The sequence below is a fragment of the Rhinatrema bivittatum genome, chromosome 5 (genome assembly GCF_901001135.1).
Source record: "Rhinatrema bivittatum chromosome 5, aRhiBiv1.1, whole genome shotgun sequence".
Lineage (NCBI taxonomy): Eukaryota > Metazoa > Chordata > Amphibia > Gymnophiona > Rhinatrematidae > Rhinatrema > Rhinatrema bivittatum.
Window position 1 is genome coordinate 8,780,590 of NC_042619.1, and position 18,098 is coordinate 8,798,687.

The 18,098-nt window shown below is 45.5% G+C and overlaps 1 protein-coding gene across 5 annotated transcripts in view; it reads left to right on the forward strand.

Annotated features, from left to right (window-relative positions):
* Positions 1-18,098, forward strand: part of NUP98 (nucleoporin 98) — a 435,464-nt gene that overhangs the window by 367,345 nt on the left and 50,021 nt on the right. For all 5 annotated transcript variants that reach the window (XM_029601961.1, XM_029601960.1, XM_029601962.1 and 2 more), the window contains 4 exons: positions 76-232; positions 6,018-6,426; positions 7,674-7,903; positions 8,000-8,269. In XM_029601961.1, coding sequence (XP_029457821.1) covers positions 76-232; positions 6,018-6,426; positions 7,674-7,903; positions 8,000-8,269 — 1,066 coding nt within the window. The remainder of the gene's footprint in view (positions 1-75; positions 233-6,017; positions 6,427-7,673; positions 7,904-7,999; positions 8,270-18,098) is intronic.

Below are 18,098 nucleotides of genomic sequence, written 5' to 3' on the forward strand. Positions count from 1 at the left end.
GCTCACATTTAAATCTTTATCTGGTATCGAAGTCTTTGAAAGGCTCCAGCTGGTCTCATGCCTTTTCTTGTACAGATAATGAAGGCCTCACTGTTTGCCGATGAAGAGGATGAGGATGTTGGCATACACCAGCACTTCAGTCATTTCACGACCAGAACGGGGACATCTCAAGAGATCGGGTCACCCAGGCTCCTTCCCCTTGCATCACAGACCCAGAAATCACGGTCTGCAGGTAACCACAGGGAAAAATGTTTCTTTCCTTTGCTGCTGTTCTCCTTGATTGAGACTTTAAAATAATTTTAGCAGGCTAGCCACTGATTGATTGATCCAGCTAAATTGGAGCCCTGCTCGTTTGCTGTGATGTGGGAAAAGTACACCTGACATCTGATTTGTTTTCCTTCTGGTTTGCTGGGGTTTCTTAATTTTAACAACTTTATCCTTTCCCAGCTCAGGAACTCTAATACTAGTTCTCAATCGACAAACAGGCTTAAATTGGTCATAACCAATGGGTGACCTCTAACAGCACTGTCATGAACCCAGCTCTGAATTCAAAACTGTTTCTGAGCATGTGTGGGAACTCCTGCATGCAGTTGCTGCCTCATGAGCCCCTCCAACACAGATTCTCTCTACTTTTATTCTTTTTTTCTTAATTTTTTTGGTTCCATTGCCTTGGTAGCTCCTCAAATTATTTTAAACCCTACCTTTTTGATTTTTTTTCTACTAAACAATGGAAAAGGCTAAATCTAAGGAAGGCTGTTAGGTTCAAGGTTTGTGTGTGTGAACACATCATGTCTACCACAGGCACTCATGCCATATGCTATAGTTGCCTGGGCCCGGACCATGATGTCTTGAACTGTCCTAGTAACAATAGAATGTCCCCATGGGTGAATAATATTCTGAGCCCAGAAGATGGAGGAACTGCAAGGAGTGGCATTGAGTAAGGACTCAAAGCCCTTTGTATGATGGGCAGAACAACCATTCCATCACCCAGAATCAAGCGTCTTTGGATTCTTGGTGCCATAGGAAGCACTGAAGATAGTCTGGGAGTCATCCCCTCTCTCATCCCAGAAAGCTGTTGGAAATCTCCTCGCCTGTTGGCACACTTTCATTGATCCACTATGGATGACGGTTCACCGCAGTGCGGAGAAGAGTGCCTAAATTGTGTGAGGGATCTCTTCCAGGGCAGACTTCCTCAGTGCCGAAGACTACTTTGATGCAAGGCTCTACTGGAGCAGGCCCAACTTGATGCTGAGAAGGGTGCCTTCAATCTCTTCAGTGAGGAGTTCTTTGGCATAGATTGTGACATCCAAGGTGTGGAGGGACTCCATGGCGCTGGGTAGCTTGTTCCTCTCAGATGCTCCTGTCTTGGCTCCATCCAAGACACCTTCAGCTTCCTCATTATTGAGCAGGAAGCAGCCATTGACAATGGAAAGTAGGGCCTTGGTGTGCAGAGAATCTTTGCTGGCGCTGATGGTTCGGCCAGATCCCAGTCTGTGGAGCTTGTTGGCTCTGTGTATCCAAGGCCCAGGTGCCTGATTTACTGAGCCTCTCTTCAGTGCCACCAGCTGCTATGGGTTTGCGTGAGGCTAAGACCAACTGGGTATTGGAGGATTTTTCACTGCCAGCATAAAAGCCCTTTACAAATTGTGACCCAGCTGCCCTAGATGGTGAGGAATTTCTTTATAGCTTGGCTTCTTGAGGATCAAAGAGGTAGGATGGAATGCTTATCTAAGATGGAGTTTTTCCCACAAAGTTGAACTTGAAGGGACTCCCAAAAATGTCCAAGCATCCCCTTAAGGATCTTCACTAGCTGGAGTAACTCCACTCAATTACATGGCTAGTTCCTCTCCTATCAGGGTGTTCCCTCCAACCTCCCTAAAATTCGGAGGGGGGAGGGTAGAATCAGTTCAACAGTTCCTGCTGGTTCTTTCCTCACTGGATCACCAGAGGTCCTTTCTACTGCCTTACACATCTAGGTCTTGGACGAATGGTATCACAATGGTCAGATGAGGAAGAGCCCACAGGGATAGATGCCTTCTGATCGCTCTCCAGCTTTACCAAGGCATACCTTGCCTTCTGAGGACCTTAGTTACACTCAGTTCCTAGAGAAGATGGCGAGTATGTTGTTCATTAATCTCTGAAAGGAAGAGGATCAAAGAGTGGATGTTTTGAGCTTCTGTAGTTCATCCAGCCCCCAACGATAACTGCTTCTGTCCCAGTCCATGGCCTTTTAAGAGAGATCCAGCTGAGGAAGTAGCAGACCTTCACATCTTGCTTGCCCATGGCATGCAAGACTGATATGAAGTACATTTTCATAAATGATCTTGTGGAAGGACTATTGAGAGGTTTGTCTTTCTACAGATACCAACATTTGCAACAATATAGCCAGGTTTAAAGCAGTATAGTCTAGGGGATGAAATTCTCTTATGCACAAAATGAGGGGAACCTAGGGTGATTGACACAATGCCTCAGTGCTACCTCAACTGCTGGGAGAGGGAAATAATCCACCTGTAAGGATTGGACTGGTGTAGCAGAATTCATGGAAAGAAAATGTCTGTCTCCCCATCTCACCTCTCCTCTAAGGTCCAATAGACCACTGGCCATTTTAGTAGCCGCTTTCTGGACCAACTCATCTGGTTTGTATCATTCTGAAGGTGCAGTATTCCAAATGGCATCTCACCAGATGCTGCCTAGTATCTTGTAATCCACTGAATTCTTCTGTTTTAGCAACAATTCCGTTAATTTTCTCGACACATAGGTCAGACTAACTGGCCTCCTGTCCCCAGTTCCCTCCTTACTAAAACGTTTGTGAAAAAGAACCACATCTGCCTGTTTCCGGTCCTGAAACTACTACTTACTGAAAGGAAACATGGGAGTTGGCTCCAGGGGTGATCAGGGAAACCATAGACTAGTGAGCCGGACATCAATACTGGGCAAAATAGTAGAAGTTATTTTTAAGAATCAAATTACTGTGCATTTGGATAGATGTGACTTAATGGGGAAAAGCCAGGACTGATTTACAAAAAGGAATGCCTTATTAATCAGAAATACACATGTAGATGAGAGAGTTGGTTGATACAGAATATATGGATAATTCAGGAGACATTTGTCATGAGAGAAGACTCGGGAAATTAAGAATCACAGGATAGGAAGCGATGATAGAGAATTGGACTACATGCCCGGTTTTCCCAACAGACATGAATAGTGGCGCGGCCCAGGGATATGTACTGGGACAATTGCTCTTTGACAGTTTATAGACATGATCTGGAAAAGAGTAACAAGAATTGATCAGACTTTCAGTTAACACATAATTATTCAAAATCATTAAAAACAGGAGGACCTTGCCAAACTGGGCAACTAAATGGCAGATGAAATTTAATATGGACAAAGGACCTTGGTGTTCTTGTAGAGAAAACATTGAAATCCTCAACTTAGTATGCAGCGGCAGTCCAAAAAAGCAAACATAATGTTAGGCATGATCCGAAAAGGATTGGAGAATAAAACTGAGAATATATTTTCTGTGTATCAAGCTGTGGTGGAACCCACACCTTGAGTATTGTGTGCAGTTCTGGTTGCCCATTGGAAAAAGATAGAGGAACTAGAACAGGTGGTGAGAATGGAACAGACCCCTTTATGAAGAGAGGCTGCACAGGTTAGGTTAGCTTGCAGGTCTTTGCCTCCGTGTTTACTAATGTGGATGTTGGGGGGATACCAGTTCCGGAGATGGTTTTCAGGGGTGATGAGTCAGACGAACTGAACGAAATCACTGTGAACCTGGAAGATGTAGTAGGCCAGATTGACAAACTAAAGAGTAGCAAATCACCTGGACTGGATGGTATGCATCCTAGGGTTCTGAAGGAACTCAAAAATGAAAATTCTGATCTATTAGTTAAAATTTGTAACCTATCATTAAAATCATCCATTGTACCTGAAGACTGGAGGGTGGCCAATGTAACCCCAATATTTAAAAAAGGCTCCAGGGACGTTCTGGGTAACTATAGACCAGTGAGCCTGACTTCAGTGCCGGGAAAAATATTGGAAACTCTTCTCAAGATCAAAATCGTAGAGCATATAGAAAGACATGATTTAATGGAACATAGTCAACATGGATTTACCCAAGGGGAAGTCTTGCCTAACAAATCTGCTTCATTTTTTTGAAGGGGTTAATAAACATGTGGATAAAGGTGAACCGATAGATGTAGTGTATTTGGATTTTCAGAAGGCATTTGACAAAGTCCCTCATGAGAGGCTTCTACGAAAACTAAAAAGTCATGGGATAGGAGGCGATGTCCTTTCGTGGATTACAAGCTGGATAAAAGACAGGAAACAGAGAGTAGGATTAAATGGTCAATTTTCTCAGTGGAAAGGGGTAAACAGTGGAGTGCTTCAGGGATCTGTACTTGGACCGGTGCTTTTCAATATATATATATATATATATATATATATAAATGATCTGGAAAGGAATACGACGAGTGAGGTGATCAAATTTGCGGATGATACAAAATTATTCAGAGTAGTTAAATCACAAGCAGACTGTGATACATTACAGGAGGACCTTGCGAGACTTGAAGATTGGGCATCCAAATGGCAGATGAAATTTAATGTGGACAAGTGCAAGGTGTTGCATATAGGGAAAAAATAACCATTGCTGTAGTTACACGATGTTAGGTTCCATATTATGAGCTACCACCCAGGAAAAAAGATCTAGGCATCATAGTGGATAATACTTTAAAATCGTCGGCTCAGTGTGCTGCAGCAGTCAAAAAAGCAAATAGAATGTTAGGAACTATTAGGAAGGGAATGGTTAATAGAACGGAAAATGTCATAATGCCTCTATATCGCTCCATGGTGAGACCACACCTTGAATACTGTGTACAATTCTGGTCACCGCATCTCAAAAAAGATATAGTTGCGATGGAGAAAGTACAGAGAAGGGCAACCAAAATGATAAAGGGGATGGAACAGCTTCCCTATGAGGAACGGCTGAAGAGGTTAGGGCTGTTCAGCTTGGAGAAGAGACGGCTGAGGGGGGATATGATAGAGGTCTTTAAGATCATGAGAGGTCTTGAACGAGTAGATGTGACTCAGTTATTTTCACTTTCGAATAATAAAAGGATTAGGGGGCATTCCATGAAGTTAGCAAGTAGCACATTTAAGACTAATCGGAGAAAATTATTTTTCACTCAACGCACAATAAAGCTCTGGAATTTGTTGCCAGAGGATGTGGTCAGTGCAGTTAATGTAGCTGGGTTCAAAAAAGGTTTGTGTAAGTTCTTGGAAGAGAAGTCCATTAACAGCTATTAATCAAGTTGACTTAGGGAATAGCCACTTTTATTAATTGCATCAGTAGCATGGGATCTTCTTAGTGTTTGGGTAATTGCCAGGTTCTTGTGGCCTGGTTTTGGTCTCTGTTGGAAACAGGATGCTGGGCTTGATGGACCCTTGGTCTGACCCAACATGGCAATTTCTTATGTTCTTAAGAGGCAACAAGAGCATGTATAAAGGTTTATAAAAACATGAATGATGTGGCACAGGTTAATCTCATAGCATATCCCTTAGTCCTTGTACTAACTGAAGGTAGATTTAAAAAAAAAAAAAAAAAAAATTGGAGAGGATATCTTTCAATTGACCTTCAAATCAGACTGTGGAATTTGTTGCCAGAGGTCAAACACATCTAGCATAGCTGGGTTTAAAAGGAGCCATTATTAGCCAGGTAGACTTAGGAAAGCCACCACTTATCCCTGGGGGAGAGCAGTAAGGAATGTTTCTAGTCTTTGGGGTTTTCTACGTTACCTGTGACCTTTGGCCACCTTCAGAGACAGGATGCCGGGATCCAGCATGGCATGTCTCATGTGCGTGCCGTTGCCCCATTCCACAAAGGAAGGGGAGTGTCTTGCTTTTCACAAGGTGAACAATGACACTGTGATCAATATTTCAGCTTTAGGAAACATTTAGTACTCAAAGTACATGGACACTAGGCATGGTGTCCTAACATCCTATCTTCCTCTCTCTTTCAGCTGGAGGATTCCTTCAGTCGAGGCTCTTGAGTGGACCCCTCTTCCCAGCCTCTCGGCAGACGTTGCACAGTTCCAGGTTCCTCTCTTCCACACCTCCCTGGGCTGCCTCTGCCCCGCTGACCTCTGCATTGCTCCTACCCAGCCCGATCTCGGAGGTCCCACTGAAGACCGTGGGTGCCTGCAGGCTGCAGGAGCTGGTGCCGTGGGAGAGGTCTGTCTCCTTTGGCCATGGCAAGCTGCTGATGGACATGGCGCTCTTCATGGGGCGTTCCTTTAGAGTTGGGTGGGGGCCTAACTGGACATTGGTGCATAATGGAGATCAGCTGAGCAGCTCTGTGCAGAAGGAAGCTCTTCAGGGAACAGACTTGATGGAATATGGTTTCCTGCCAAAACCAGCTGTTACGAAATCGTAAGTACCCGAGCCCAAAATCCAAACCATATCCTGAAAGGAAGCGCGCTCACTGTGTGCCCTTCCAAGGGGGAAATGGAGGGAGGTGATGCTTTAAATGAGGGCCTGGGGGAGAGCATGGGGAGTACTGCTGACAAGTGATGCAATGAATTTTGTGGGACCGGCAGCACACAGGTAACTTTTCGATGACTGAATTCATTGTATTAACCTAGAAGTGACCATATTGGATCGTTGAAAGAAAACTTTCCAGGGTAAAGCAGCAGTACTGAGGAGATTCTTTCAAACTCCATCGCTGCTGGTCTTAGACCAGGGTCTCATGTGATCAGTTTGGGTATAATGTGCTTTCTTTGTAGATTTCTAAGTTCATGTGCAATTAAGTGGACGGTTTTTAGATGCTACCTCTGTATTGGGCTTAAGTTAATGCATCCAGTTAAAAAAAAATAAAAAATAAAAAAAAAGTCTCACCTGTAACTTGTTGATGCTTAAATCTACCTATCCATGTGAACTAACACAGCAACCACAATCCTTTAATTAATCAAAAATGTTTGGACAAGCTCCTGGAGGAAAAGGCCATTAACAATTACGGGAGCATTGCAGACATGCACTGCTTGGAATCTCTCGCTCCCTTGGGACCTGATAGTAATTCATGTATCAAGTGTACAGTCTAAAAATGCCAGGGGCAATAACTAAATCTTTAATCTGAAATGGCAGTCTTAGTTTTGTTTTGTTTTGGGGTTTTTTTGGGGGGGGAGAGGTGGGGTTAAAATCTTGCTGCCTGCTTATTTTTTAAGTGCAAAATCACCGCTAACATGAGTAAAACTTATTTCCTGTGAATCACAATCGGATGTGCCAGCAGTGTCCATCTTAAAAGTCAGGTGTCTTGCTTATATTTTGTAGAGGATACAGAGTTTTCTGGATGTAAATAAAGCCCTTGTGTTTTCTTTTCATGTGTCTCTTTAGGACTGAAATTTCCATGTTTCAAAAATAAGCAGTAATATGCCGCTAAATAGACTTGTCTGCTGGAGATGATATAAAACTGGACATTTACTAGTCCTGTGTGTGCTGTATAAATCCTTTCTACTTTTTTGCCATTGAATAAAAAGATTCATTTAAAAGCTTGATTCGCCATGCGTTGGTTTCCTAATCCTTGAAATTGGCTCGCTCAGGACCCGTATAACGGAAGAGGTGATGCATGAAAACCTCTTTAATTTGCTGTGTTCCCTTCCTCTCGCTACCTTCTCCCTTAGGCTCTCCGAGTCCCCTTTCAAGGTGCATGTGGAGAAGCTAAGCCTTCAGGAGAGTAGTCCTGCTGGGGAGCTGGAGTCCTACCAGTTGCCCCTGGAGATTGAGCTGAAGCACAGCACCGTTCACCTGGAGCAGCGCTGTCCTCTGCTGGCGCCTAAGCCTGGTGTGGCTGCCATTCAGGACTATGCAGACTGGGTCCGAGACATATGCCAAGAACCAGATGAAAAGGAAAGTGAGTGAGCAAGCTCAGTGTGAGGGGCAGCCTCCTTCTGCTGTTTGCATGCTGTACGTGGCTGTTAAGTAACCATTTGTGGATCTCTCCCCTCAGCTGTGATGAAACACTGGTGCTTGGTGTGGACACTGTGTGAAGCCATCTGGGGCCGCCTGAAGGAGCTGGAAGCGAGCTTGGATGAGCCAAGTGACTATATCCAGAGCCTGGAGCGCAGGAAGGCATTCTCACGCTGGCTCTCGCAGACCTCATGCAAGCGCATTGAGCAGGAAGTTGCAAAATGTCGGCACGAGAGCCACACAGAGGCTGTGTTCAGTTATCTCACTGGTGGGAGGATCAGTGAGGCTTGCAGGCTGGCACAACAGGCAGGTAGGGTATCTGCTGCTGCATGTCGTGGGGAGGGCTGCCATGGTCTGGTGCACTTGCTTTCTTCAGCAATGGAAAGAATCTTCTTGCAGGTTTTTACTGGGTAGCTGTTCACAGACACAAATAAGAGCTGCAGAGGTTTGAAGCTTCATACCCCCTAACTGTCTGCTTATGCTGGCAGACCTCCTTTGCCCTTGCAGTACATGTTCTGAAACTTGCACCATGTGACTCAGAGTACCATGGAAATTTCCAGGTTTCCTGAACATACCCATATCAGTCCAGACCAGTGGGGTTGTGCATCTCTACCAGCAGATGGAGTCAGAGAGCAAAACTTTGGGCACTGCTACATATCCAAGAGCGCCACCTGCAGTCCCTCAGTATTTCTCTGACTCCAGCCAGGTGGTAGAGGTAGCAGTTAGTTTAAAAAGAAAAAGAATTTTAAGTAGCTGGTAGTTTGTAGAACAGCTCCCTGAGGTATTAGGCACCTTCGTGGGCCATCCCTTAGTGGAAGCCAGGCAACTGGGGGGTTGGACACCCCTGTCTTGAGTTTCGTCCACAATGGTCCGGTGTATTTGATAGCCAGGGGCTCCTGATTTCCTCGACCACCGAAGCTGCTCCTTCGGCTCCCTGTGTCTGGAAGGCTGACTCCATAAAGCTACTAAATAAATAAATAAAAAGTTTTTGTCAGGTTGAGGACAGGCCTTGTCTGCTTGGCGTCAGGCCAGTGGGATATTGTGCATCTTATACCCCTGCAGAATTCGTGCAGGCTGGCAGTTGAGGCATGTCGCATTGGTGTTGTGTGCCGTTCCCCCCCCCCCCCCCTCCCTCCCCGTGAGCAAATCCATCTTGTGGGAGTTTGTTTTAGGATGGATGCGACTGCCTCGATTTTGCCACTGAAGGCATGGCTGTGCGGGAACGGCAATGGTGCCCCACTCCAAAATGGCGGCCTGGCGCGCGGGTAGGCTCTGGATGCTGCCTCCCTTTGTGCGGACTGCAGCTCGGGGCAAGAGGGATCCTCTGCAGGCGGCTGGCCTGAGAAACAAGGGCTCCAGTCTGCAGGGCTGGTGCCCCCTCCCATGGGGGGGGGGAGGACTTTTTAGCCCTTGTGGAGCAGGATTACTCATTTGGGGATGTCTTGGCGATTCCTGACCTTCTTACAGAGGGCAAGGAGATCCTGGGGGAGTTCTTCCCAGAGTTTATTCTTCTACTTCACCAGGCTTTCCTGGCCAGGAAGCAGGCATTTTTTAAGAGACCGGCTCATCTGGGAGCTCCTTCAAAGCTTCAGTCCAAGCGGGTGTCCAGGATGCCCACGGAACCCCAGCAGCGTTCTGGGGATCAGTAGCAGCCGGGAGTCGAGGGTAGGTCACTGGTTCTACAGGGTAGAGTTCCAGATTCGGGGATGGAGCCGTGTCATGATCTGAGTGATGTGCCCCAAGATGACCCAGATGCGGACGAGCTTCCTTCTGAGGGGGATGATCCCAGTGTTGTGCATTTGTTTAAGCATGAGGAACTTCAGCCTCTTATTCCTCAGGTTTTGGAGGTAATGGGACTCAAGGTCTTTCAGGATGAGTTTGACAGCGAAGGGGTTAACCAGGTCCTGGATGGGATTCGGGGGCCGACGACATCTTTCCCTTTGCCGAAGAAGGTCCGCAAGCTGGTAAACCAGGAGTGGGAATCTCCAGATGTGGGCTTAAAGGTGGGCAGAGCTATGGTGAAGATCTATCCCCTATTGCAGGACGTCTTGGATCTCAAGGTTTCGAAGGTAGACATGGCTGTCTGTGCCATGACAAAACCACAATTCCCGTGGCGGGGCTGCCGCCTTGAAGGACATGCAGGACCCAGGTTTCCCAGTGACCTAAGGCATCGGATATTGAAGTGTGTATTGGTATGATTTGAACATCATCAGCATATAAGTAGAATTTTAGATTGAAATCTGAGAGAAGTTGACAGAGTGGGGTGAGGTATATATATTGAAAAGGGTGGAGGAGAGTGAGGAACCCTGAGGGACTCTATGAAGGAGGGGATAGGGGGAGGATAAGGCATTACTTATTTTCACAAAACGTTTTCTGTTGGAGAGGTAGGAGGAGAACCAGAGGAGGGCTAGGCCTGAAATGCCGATGTCTTTTAGACGGGTGATGAGATGGTTGTGGCATATGGTGTCGAATGCCGCTGAAATATCAAGAAGGGCAAGTACGGTATGTAGCTGTTCCCTTGGTCCATGCCTCTGAGGAGGTGGTCGGAGAGGGTGAGAGAGAGGGATTCCGTATTAAAGTGTTTACGGAAACCAAATTGTGCAGGGTGAAGGATTTTGTGGTCTTTAAGGAGGTCTGTCAGTTGTGAGTTGTTCTAATGTCCGGGTGGGTGCCCACCTCAGCACCAGTGATCATCAAATGGTATGGTTTCATATCACAAATAGGATACGGAGAAGTTGCACAAAGACCCGAGTTTTGCATTTCAAAAACATGGACTTTGTTGAAATGGGGAAGTACCTGGAGGAAGAACTAGAAGGTTGGGAGAAAATGAGAGATATGGAACAGTGGGCCAAACTAAAAGGAGCAATTACCAAGGCAACTAATCTATATGTTAGAAAAGTAAAGAAAAGCAAGAGAAAAATGAAACCTATCTGGTTCTCAAAGGAGGTGGCTGATAAAATAAAAGCTAAAAGAACAGCATTTAAGAAATATGAAGGATCCCAAAGGGAGGATCACAAGGAAGAATATCTGGTGGAACTGAGGGAGACTAAGAAAGTAATCAAGAGGTAAAACGAGGTGACAAAACATTTTTCAGATACATCAGAGAAAGGTGATAAGCCCAAAGTGGTATAGTGAAATTGAAAGGTGAAAAGGACCAATGTGTGGAGAGAGACGAAGAAATGGCAGAAATATTAAACAAATACGTCAGTTTGGTGTTCACTAAAGAGGACCCTGGAGATTTAACAAGAAACTGGAGGGGAGTGGAGTAGATGAAACTCTGTTTACAGAAGAGAATGTATGGGAAGAGCTAGGAAAACTGAAAGTGGACAAAGCCATGGGGCCTGATGAGGTTCATCCCAGGATACTGAGGGAGCTCAGAGATATGCTGGCGGGTCCACTGCGTGACCTGTTCAATAGATCCCTAGAAATGGGAGTGGTACTAAGATTGGAGAAGAGCGGTTGTGGTCCCACTTCACAAGAGTGGGAGCAGAAAGGAGGCTGGAAACTACAGACCGGTTAGCCTCACCTCGGTGGGAAAAGTAATGGAGTCGCTGCTGAAAGAAAGAATAGTGAACTATCTACAGTCAAAGAATTGCTGGACCAGAGGCAGCATGGATTTACCAGGGAAAGGCCCTTTCAGACGAATCTGGTTGACTTTTTTGATTGGGTGACTAGGGAGTTGGATCAAGGAAGAGCACTCGATGTCATCTACTTGGATTTCAGCAAAGCTTTTGATACGGTCCCGCACAGGAGGCTTGTGAATAAAATGAGAAGCTTAGGAGTGGGTGTCAAGATGGTGGCCTGGATTGCAAACTGGTTGAAGGACAGAAGACAATGTGTGATGGTAAATGGAACTTACTCTGAAGAGAGAGAGCAGTGTTAAGCGGAGTGCCGCAAGGATCAGTGTTGGGACCGGTCCTGTTCAATATCTTTGGGAGCGACATTGCGGATGGGATAGAAGGTAAGTTTTGCCTTTTTGCGGATGATACTAAGATCTGCAACAGAGTGGACACGCTGGAAGGAGTGGAGAGAATGAGACTGGATTTATGGAAACTGGAAAAGTGGTCGAAGATATGGCAGCTTAGATTCAATGCCAAGAAGTGCAGAGTCATGCATATGGGGTGTGGAAATCCCAAAGAACTGTATTTGATGGGGGGTGAAGGGCTGATGTGCACGGGGCAGGAGAGAGACCTTGGGATGATAGTGTCTTAACGATCTGAAGTTGGCGAAACAATGTGACAAGGCAATAGCTAAAGCCAGAAGAATGCTGGGCTGCATAGAGAGAGGAATATCGAGTAAGAAAAGGGAAGTGATGATCCCCTTGTACAGGTCCTTGGTGAGTACTGTCCCTGGAGTACTGTGCTCGGTTCTGGAGACCGTATCTCCGAAGGGACAGAGACAGGATGGAGGTGGTCCAGAGAAGGCAACCAAAAAGGTGGATGGTCTTCATAAAATCTTATTTATTTAATTGCTTTTATATACCGACATTCGTTGGAGTACATCACATTATAACAGTTGGAATAGCATGACTGGGGTGTCTTACTATTGATACATTATAACATTAAACATTAGGGATTGGACATTGAAAATTCAATTTTAAAACTCTGCTAAGGTGCCTTATAACAGATACAAGGAGAGGAGAGATTGAAGATCCTAAATATGTATACCCTGGAGGAGAGGAGGAGCAGGGATATGATGATAAAGACTTTCAGATACTTGAAAGATTTTAATGATCCATGGTCAACAACAAACATTTTCCGTTGGGAAAAAAAATAGGAAGATTCAGAACCAATGTCAGGAAGTATTTCTTCACGGAGAGGGTGGTGGATGCCTGGAATGCCCTTCCAGAGGAAGTGGTGAAGACTAAAACTGTGAAGGATTTCATAGCAGAATGGGATAAACACTGTGGATCCATAAAGGCTAGAGGATGGGAATGAAGAGTAGAGCCATGGGAGTGGCTTGCTGGAATGGAGGCTACTACCTGGTGATTACTACCCTTACTCGTTAAGCCTTTGCATGGTTAATGCAACTCCAGCATTGCTCTCTGCTTCAACAGCAAGGGGAAATGTGGAAAAGAGGATTTGCATTCAGACAATGAACAAGGACTGAACTACACAGTCTGGGTAAACAAATAAGCGTGGGGGTAACTTGCTTATTGCAGCGGCTACTACCCTAAACCAATTAAGCCTGATACTTCACTTTGCATGCATATACAGCGTTGCTCTCTGCTTCAAACGCAGGGGGAATGAAGAAAAGATGATTTACATTCAGACTACATCCAACAAGGCATTGATCTGTGCAGTCAGGGTAACTTGCTTGATGCGGCGGTTACTACCCTAAACCAATTAAGCCTGATACTTCACTTTGCATGCATATACAGCGTTGCTCTCTGCTTCAACAGCAGGGGGAAATGTGGAAAAGAGGATTTACATTCAGACTACATCCAACAAGGCATTGATCTGTGCAGTCTGGGTAAACAAGCATCAGGGTAACTTGCTTGATGCGGCGGTTACTACCCTTAACCATTAAGCCTTATGTTCACCTTTGATGCAACTCCAACATTGCTCTCTGCATCAATGGCAGGGGGTGGCAGGAAATTTGAATCAAACAGTTACCACCAATTTGAATCAAACAGTTACCACTGTTTCACCAACCACCAAGTTCAGGGCCCTGAACTTGGTGGTTGGTGAAACAGATAAGAATGGGAAAATAAGTGTAGGAGCTTGCTGGGCAGACTGGATGGGCCATTTGGTCTTTTTCTGCCGTCATTTCTATGTTATGTCCTTTGAGAGTGTACTGCGCACAGGTCTTCCGGGTTCCCGCCCAGTGTAGGATGGCTTAGGTACATCCCACTTCTCTGGACTGATCTGGGTATGTTCAGGAAAGGAAAACTGGTTCTTACCTGCTAATTTCCGTTTCTGTAATACCACAGATCAGTCCAGAGGCCCGCTCTTTATCTCAGATACCGAAAGACTGTCTTAAGCTCGATTGATTTGCTGAAATAAATGTTCCTATTGCAGATGCTCTTGAAGGAGCAGGTTCCAAGGTGGGTTGGCTGTTGTGTTTGGGTTCCAACCCCCTTCGCCCGTTGTTGTGGGCTTGGGTACAGGCCAATACTGAGGGACTGCAGGTGGCACTCTCTGATATGTAGCAGTGCCCAAAGGTTTGCTCTCTGACTCCATCTGCTGGTAGGGATGCACAACCCCACTGGTCTGGACTGATCTGTGGTATTACAGGAACGAAAATTAGCAGGTAAGAACCAGTTTTCCTTTGCTTCACGCTTATCGTCTGTAGTGGGGTCACACTAATATAGATGCTGACAAATATAAGGACCCATTTCCCCTACGTATTCTGCTTTTACTGGGAGTTCACTACCGCTCAATTTATTAATCTAATAGTTTGGATACCTTGAGTGTGAAATATTTGATTAACAATAGAGATTAATGAAGGATGGAAAACAGTTCCCAGGTTCACTTGGTAACATGGATGTCATCAGATAAAGATAACTTATTTTCTTTTAGACCTTTTTCAAAACCTATAGTGATCAGGTGATGTACAGCCATTTGGCCCACATAATCTGTCCAGTTGGGCATGCCTACAGTAGCTAATGATATCTTTGATGTGACAGCCAGAAAAACTTGACCACCTATACTGTTCTAGTCTGGCTATCACCCTTCTTTGTCCCCCACCTTACTGCAGTGGATGGCAGTCCTCACACATGGGTGACGTTGGATGGAGCCCTGTACGGAAAACTTATGTCAGTTTCTAGAACTTTGAGCCTCATTGAGCATGCTCAGGCAGGCACTATACCATGCATCCATGTGGTGTCTGCTTCAGTCTCTTCTTTTCCGCGCAGCCTGTCGTCTCATGGTCGGGTGAGAGTCTTGTTTTTGCCAAATTTCAGACCTACTTTTCTAAACTTTTTTTTTTTTTTTTCGCTGCCTCACGCAGTCGATGCAGGGTTCCCCTGGTTCTTCCATTAAGGTCCTAGATAGGTTTTTTTTTTGTTTATCAGTAAGTTGGTTTTTTTTTTTTTTTTTCATTGTCAATACCCCTAGGGTGGCAGTGTGCTTGGTGCCCACCAGCAGCAATTGACAGCTGTCGACACTAAGATATCGCATCCCTCTTATTTTGTGACATGTCCACTTCGTGTTTTAAGCTGTGCCTAAGGTGTACGAGGACCATATCTATCATGGACCCCATGATAGATGGGTCGTGTGACTTGGGGCATCACATGATGTCCGGGGTTGCAGCAAGTGTGCCAGAATTACTCTGAAGGGACATAAGATCCGGCTCTACAAGATGAAGTGCCTCTTCAGGCCAGAGAAGACTGATCAGTTAGCATCGGCATCAAGGAATCTCTGAGCCACACCAATGGACACCAAGCCATCAATGTCGGGGCTGTCACTTCCGTCGGACGTCCGCTGAGAGGGGCGCTGGAGACTGGCCATCGTCGGGCTGCTTCAGGTTGACAATGTCTGGGGCCTCGGCACCAGGGAGGACTAAGTAGAGCATAAAGGGAAACAAAGGAGGCATTGGTATCGGTCCCTGTCTATGCGCAGTGCCAGGCATGGGGATGCACCAACTGTAATGCCCCCAAAGCAACCTCCCCTGGTAAGAAGACCCAATTCTCCATCAATGCCGGGAGTGCCCAACGGACTCCATAAGACCCGATGCCAGCCACTGATCCTTCTCTTGGTTCTGAAGAGGATCTGCTTACACTTCCTGCAGCCCAGCCTATTTTGGCATTGGCGATGTTGGAGTAGGAATTGGAGAGGCATGTGTAGCTGGCTATCGAGATGATGTGTGGCCTTGATATTGCAGCACCGTCGTTCCTTGATCCGCTGCTGGAATTCCTGCATGTGCTTAAAGATGTGCAACTGACCCAGCCAGCTATTAATTAAGTTGACTTAGAAAATAGCCACTGCTATTACTAGCATGGGATCTACTTAGTTTTTGGGTACTTGCCAGGTACTTGTAACCTGGATTGGCCACTGTTGGAAACTGGATGCTGGGCTTGTTGGACCCTTGGTCTGACCCAGTATGGCATGTTCTTATGATACCTGCGGGGCACCACTGCCATTTCCTGCCGATCCAGTTGTTGCTGGTTCCTTGGAGGAGGAAGCTCCCCCAATGCCAGAGAAGACACCAGAGCCTGGGCCACCAGGTCCAGTTATATATAAACATAGAAATGTCAGCAGAAAAGGACCAAATGGTCCATCCAGTCTGCCCAGCAAGCTTATGGTAGCATCTAATGTGCCATACAAGTCTCCCTAATACTTATCAGTTTCCCAGACCATCAAAATCAGAGCCATTGTTGGTTGCTGTTTTGAGTACAATTCTGTCACCTCTTGAGTTGAAGTAGAGAGCCATGTTGGTGTTGGATCAAAAGTTTCAGGCTCATCTGTTAAGGGTAGTAACAGCCACATCAGCAAGTTACCCCCATGCTTATTTGTTTTCCCAGACTATAAAATTCAGTGCCCTTGTTGGTTGCTGTTTGAGTCTAATTACTATTTTCCTTTTTTTCCCTGCCTTTGATGCCGAGAGAAATGGAGTTGCATCCATACCATACTAGCAAGTTATCCCCGTGCACTCTTTTCTTCATTCCTGTCTGCTAGCCTTTAGAGGAACCTGTGTTTCTCCCATGCTCTTTTAAATTCTTCCACTGTTTTTGTCTTCAGCATCTCTGGAAGGGCATTCCAAGCATCCACCTCTCTCTCCATGAAGAAATATATCCTGACATTGGTTCTGACTCTTCCTCCCTGGAGTTTCATTTCATGACCCCCAAGTTCTACTGATTTCTTTCCAACAGAAAATGTTTATTGCTGATTGTGCATCATTAAAGCCTTTCAGGTATCTGAAGGCCTGTATCATGTCTCCTCTGCACCTCCTTTTCTCCAGGCTGTACATATTTAGGTCCTTCAACCTCTCATCATAAGTCATTTGGATTCCACCCAGCTTTTTTGGTTGCCCTTCTCTGGACCACCTCCATCCTGACTCTATTCCTTTTGAGATACGGTCTCCAGAACTGAACACAGTTCTCCAGGTGAAGCCTCACAAAGGACCTGTACAAGGGCATTATCACCACTGCCTTCTTACTGGTAATTCCTCTCTTGCTAAGCAGCCCAGCATTCTTCTAGCTTTAGCTATCGCCTTGTCACATTGCTTCGCCATCTTCAGATTGCTAGACACTATATAACCTCAAGGTCCCTCTCATGCTCAATACACATCAACCCTTCACCCCCCATCACATACAGCTCTTTTGGATTACTGCATCCCAGATGCATGGACTCTGCACTTCTTGGCATTGAATCCCGGCTGCCATGTCTTCGACCAGTGTTCAAGCTTCCTTAAATTGTCTCATTTTCTCTACACCTTCCATCATGTCCAATCTGTTGCAGATCTTAGTATCATCTGCAAATAGACAAACTTTACCTTCTATCCCTTCTGCAATGTCGCTCACAAAGATATTGATCATGACAGGTCCCAACACTGATCCTTATGGCACTCTGCTTAGCCCCATTCTCTCTTCAGAGAAGGTTCCATTTACCATCACATATTGTCTTTTGTCAGTCAACTAATTTGTGACCCTCGCCACCATCTTGGCGCTCACTCCCAAGCTTCTCATTTTATTCACAAGCCTCCTGTGCGGGACTGTATCAGAAGCTTTGCTGAAATCCAAGTAGATCACATCGAGATATATCCTCGATACAATTCTTTACTTATCTAGTAAAAAAAAATCAATCAGGTTTGTCTGACAAAACCGTCCACTAGTGACGTTTTCTGTGCCAGACTTTATCCAATGATATCACCCATTTGTGAGGACTGACATCCTGCTGTCCTTAGAGAACACCTGTTACAGGTAAGCAACTCGATATACCAACTGTCAGCTGATCAAATTTGACCCACCTGCAAGATATCGCTCTGTCTTCCTCTCTGCAAAGTGTAGCCAAGTCAGCCTGTACTGGGAAACTGGTCACCTCTGATAATATAGCAAAGAACATAAGATATGCCATACTGGGTCAGACCAAGGGTCCATCAGGTCCAGTATCCTGTGTCCAACAGTGGCCAATCCAAGTCACAAGTACCTGGCAAGTACCCAAACATTAGATAAATCTCAAGCTACTATTGCTTATTAA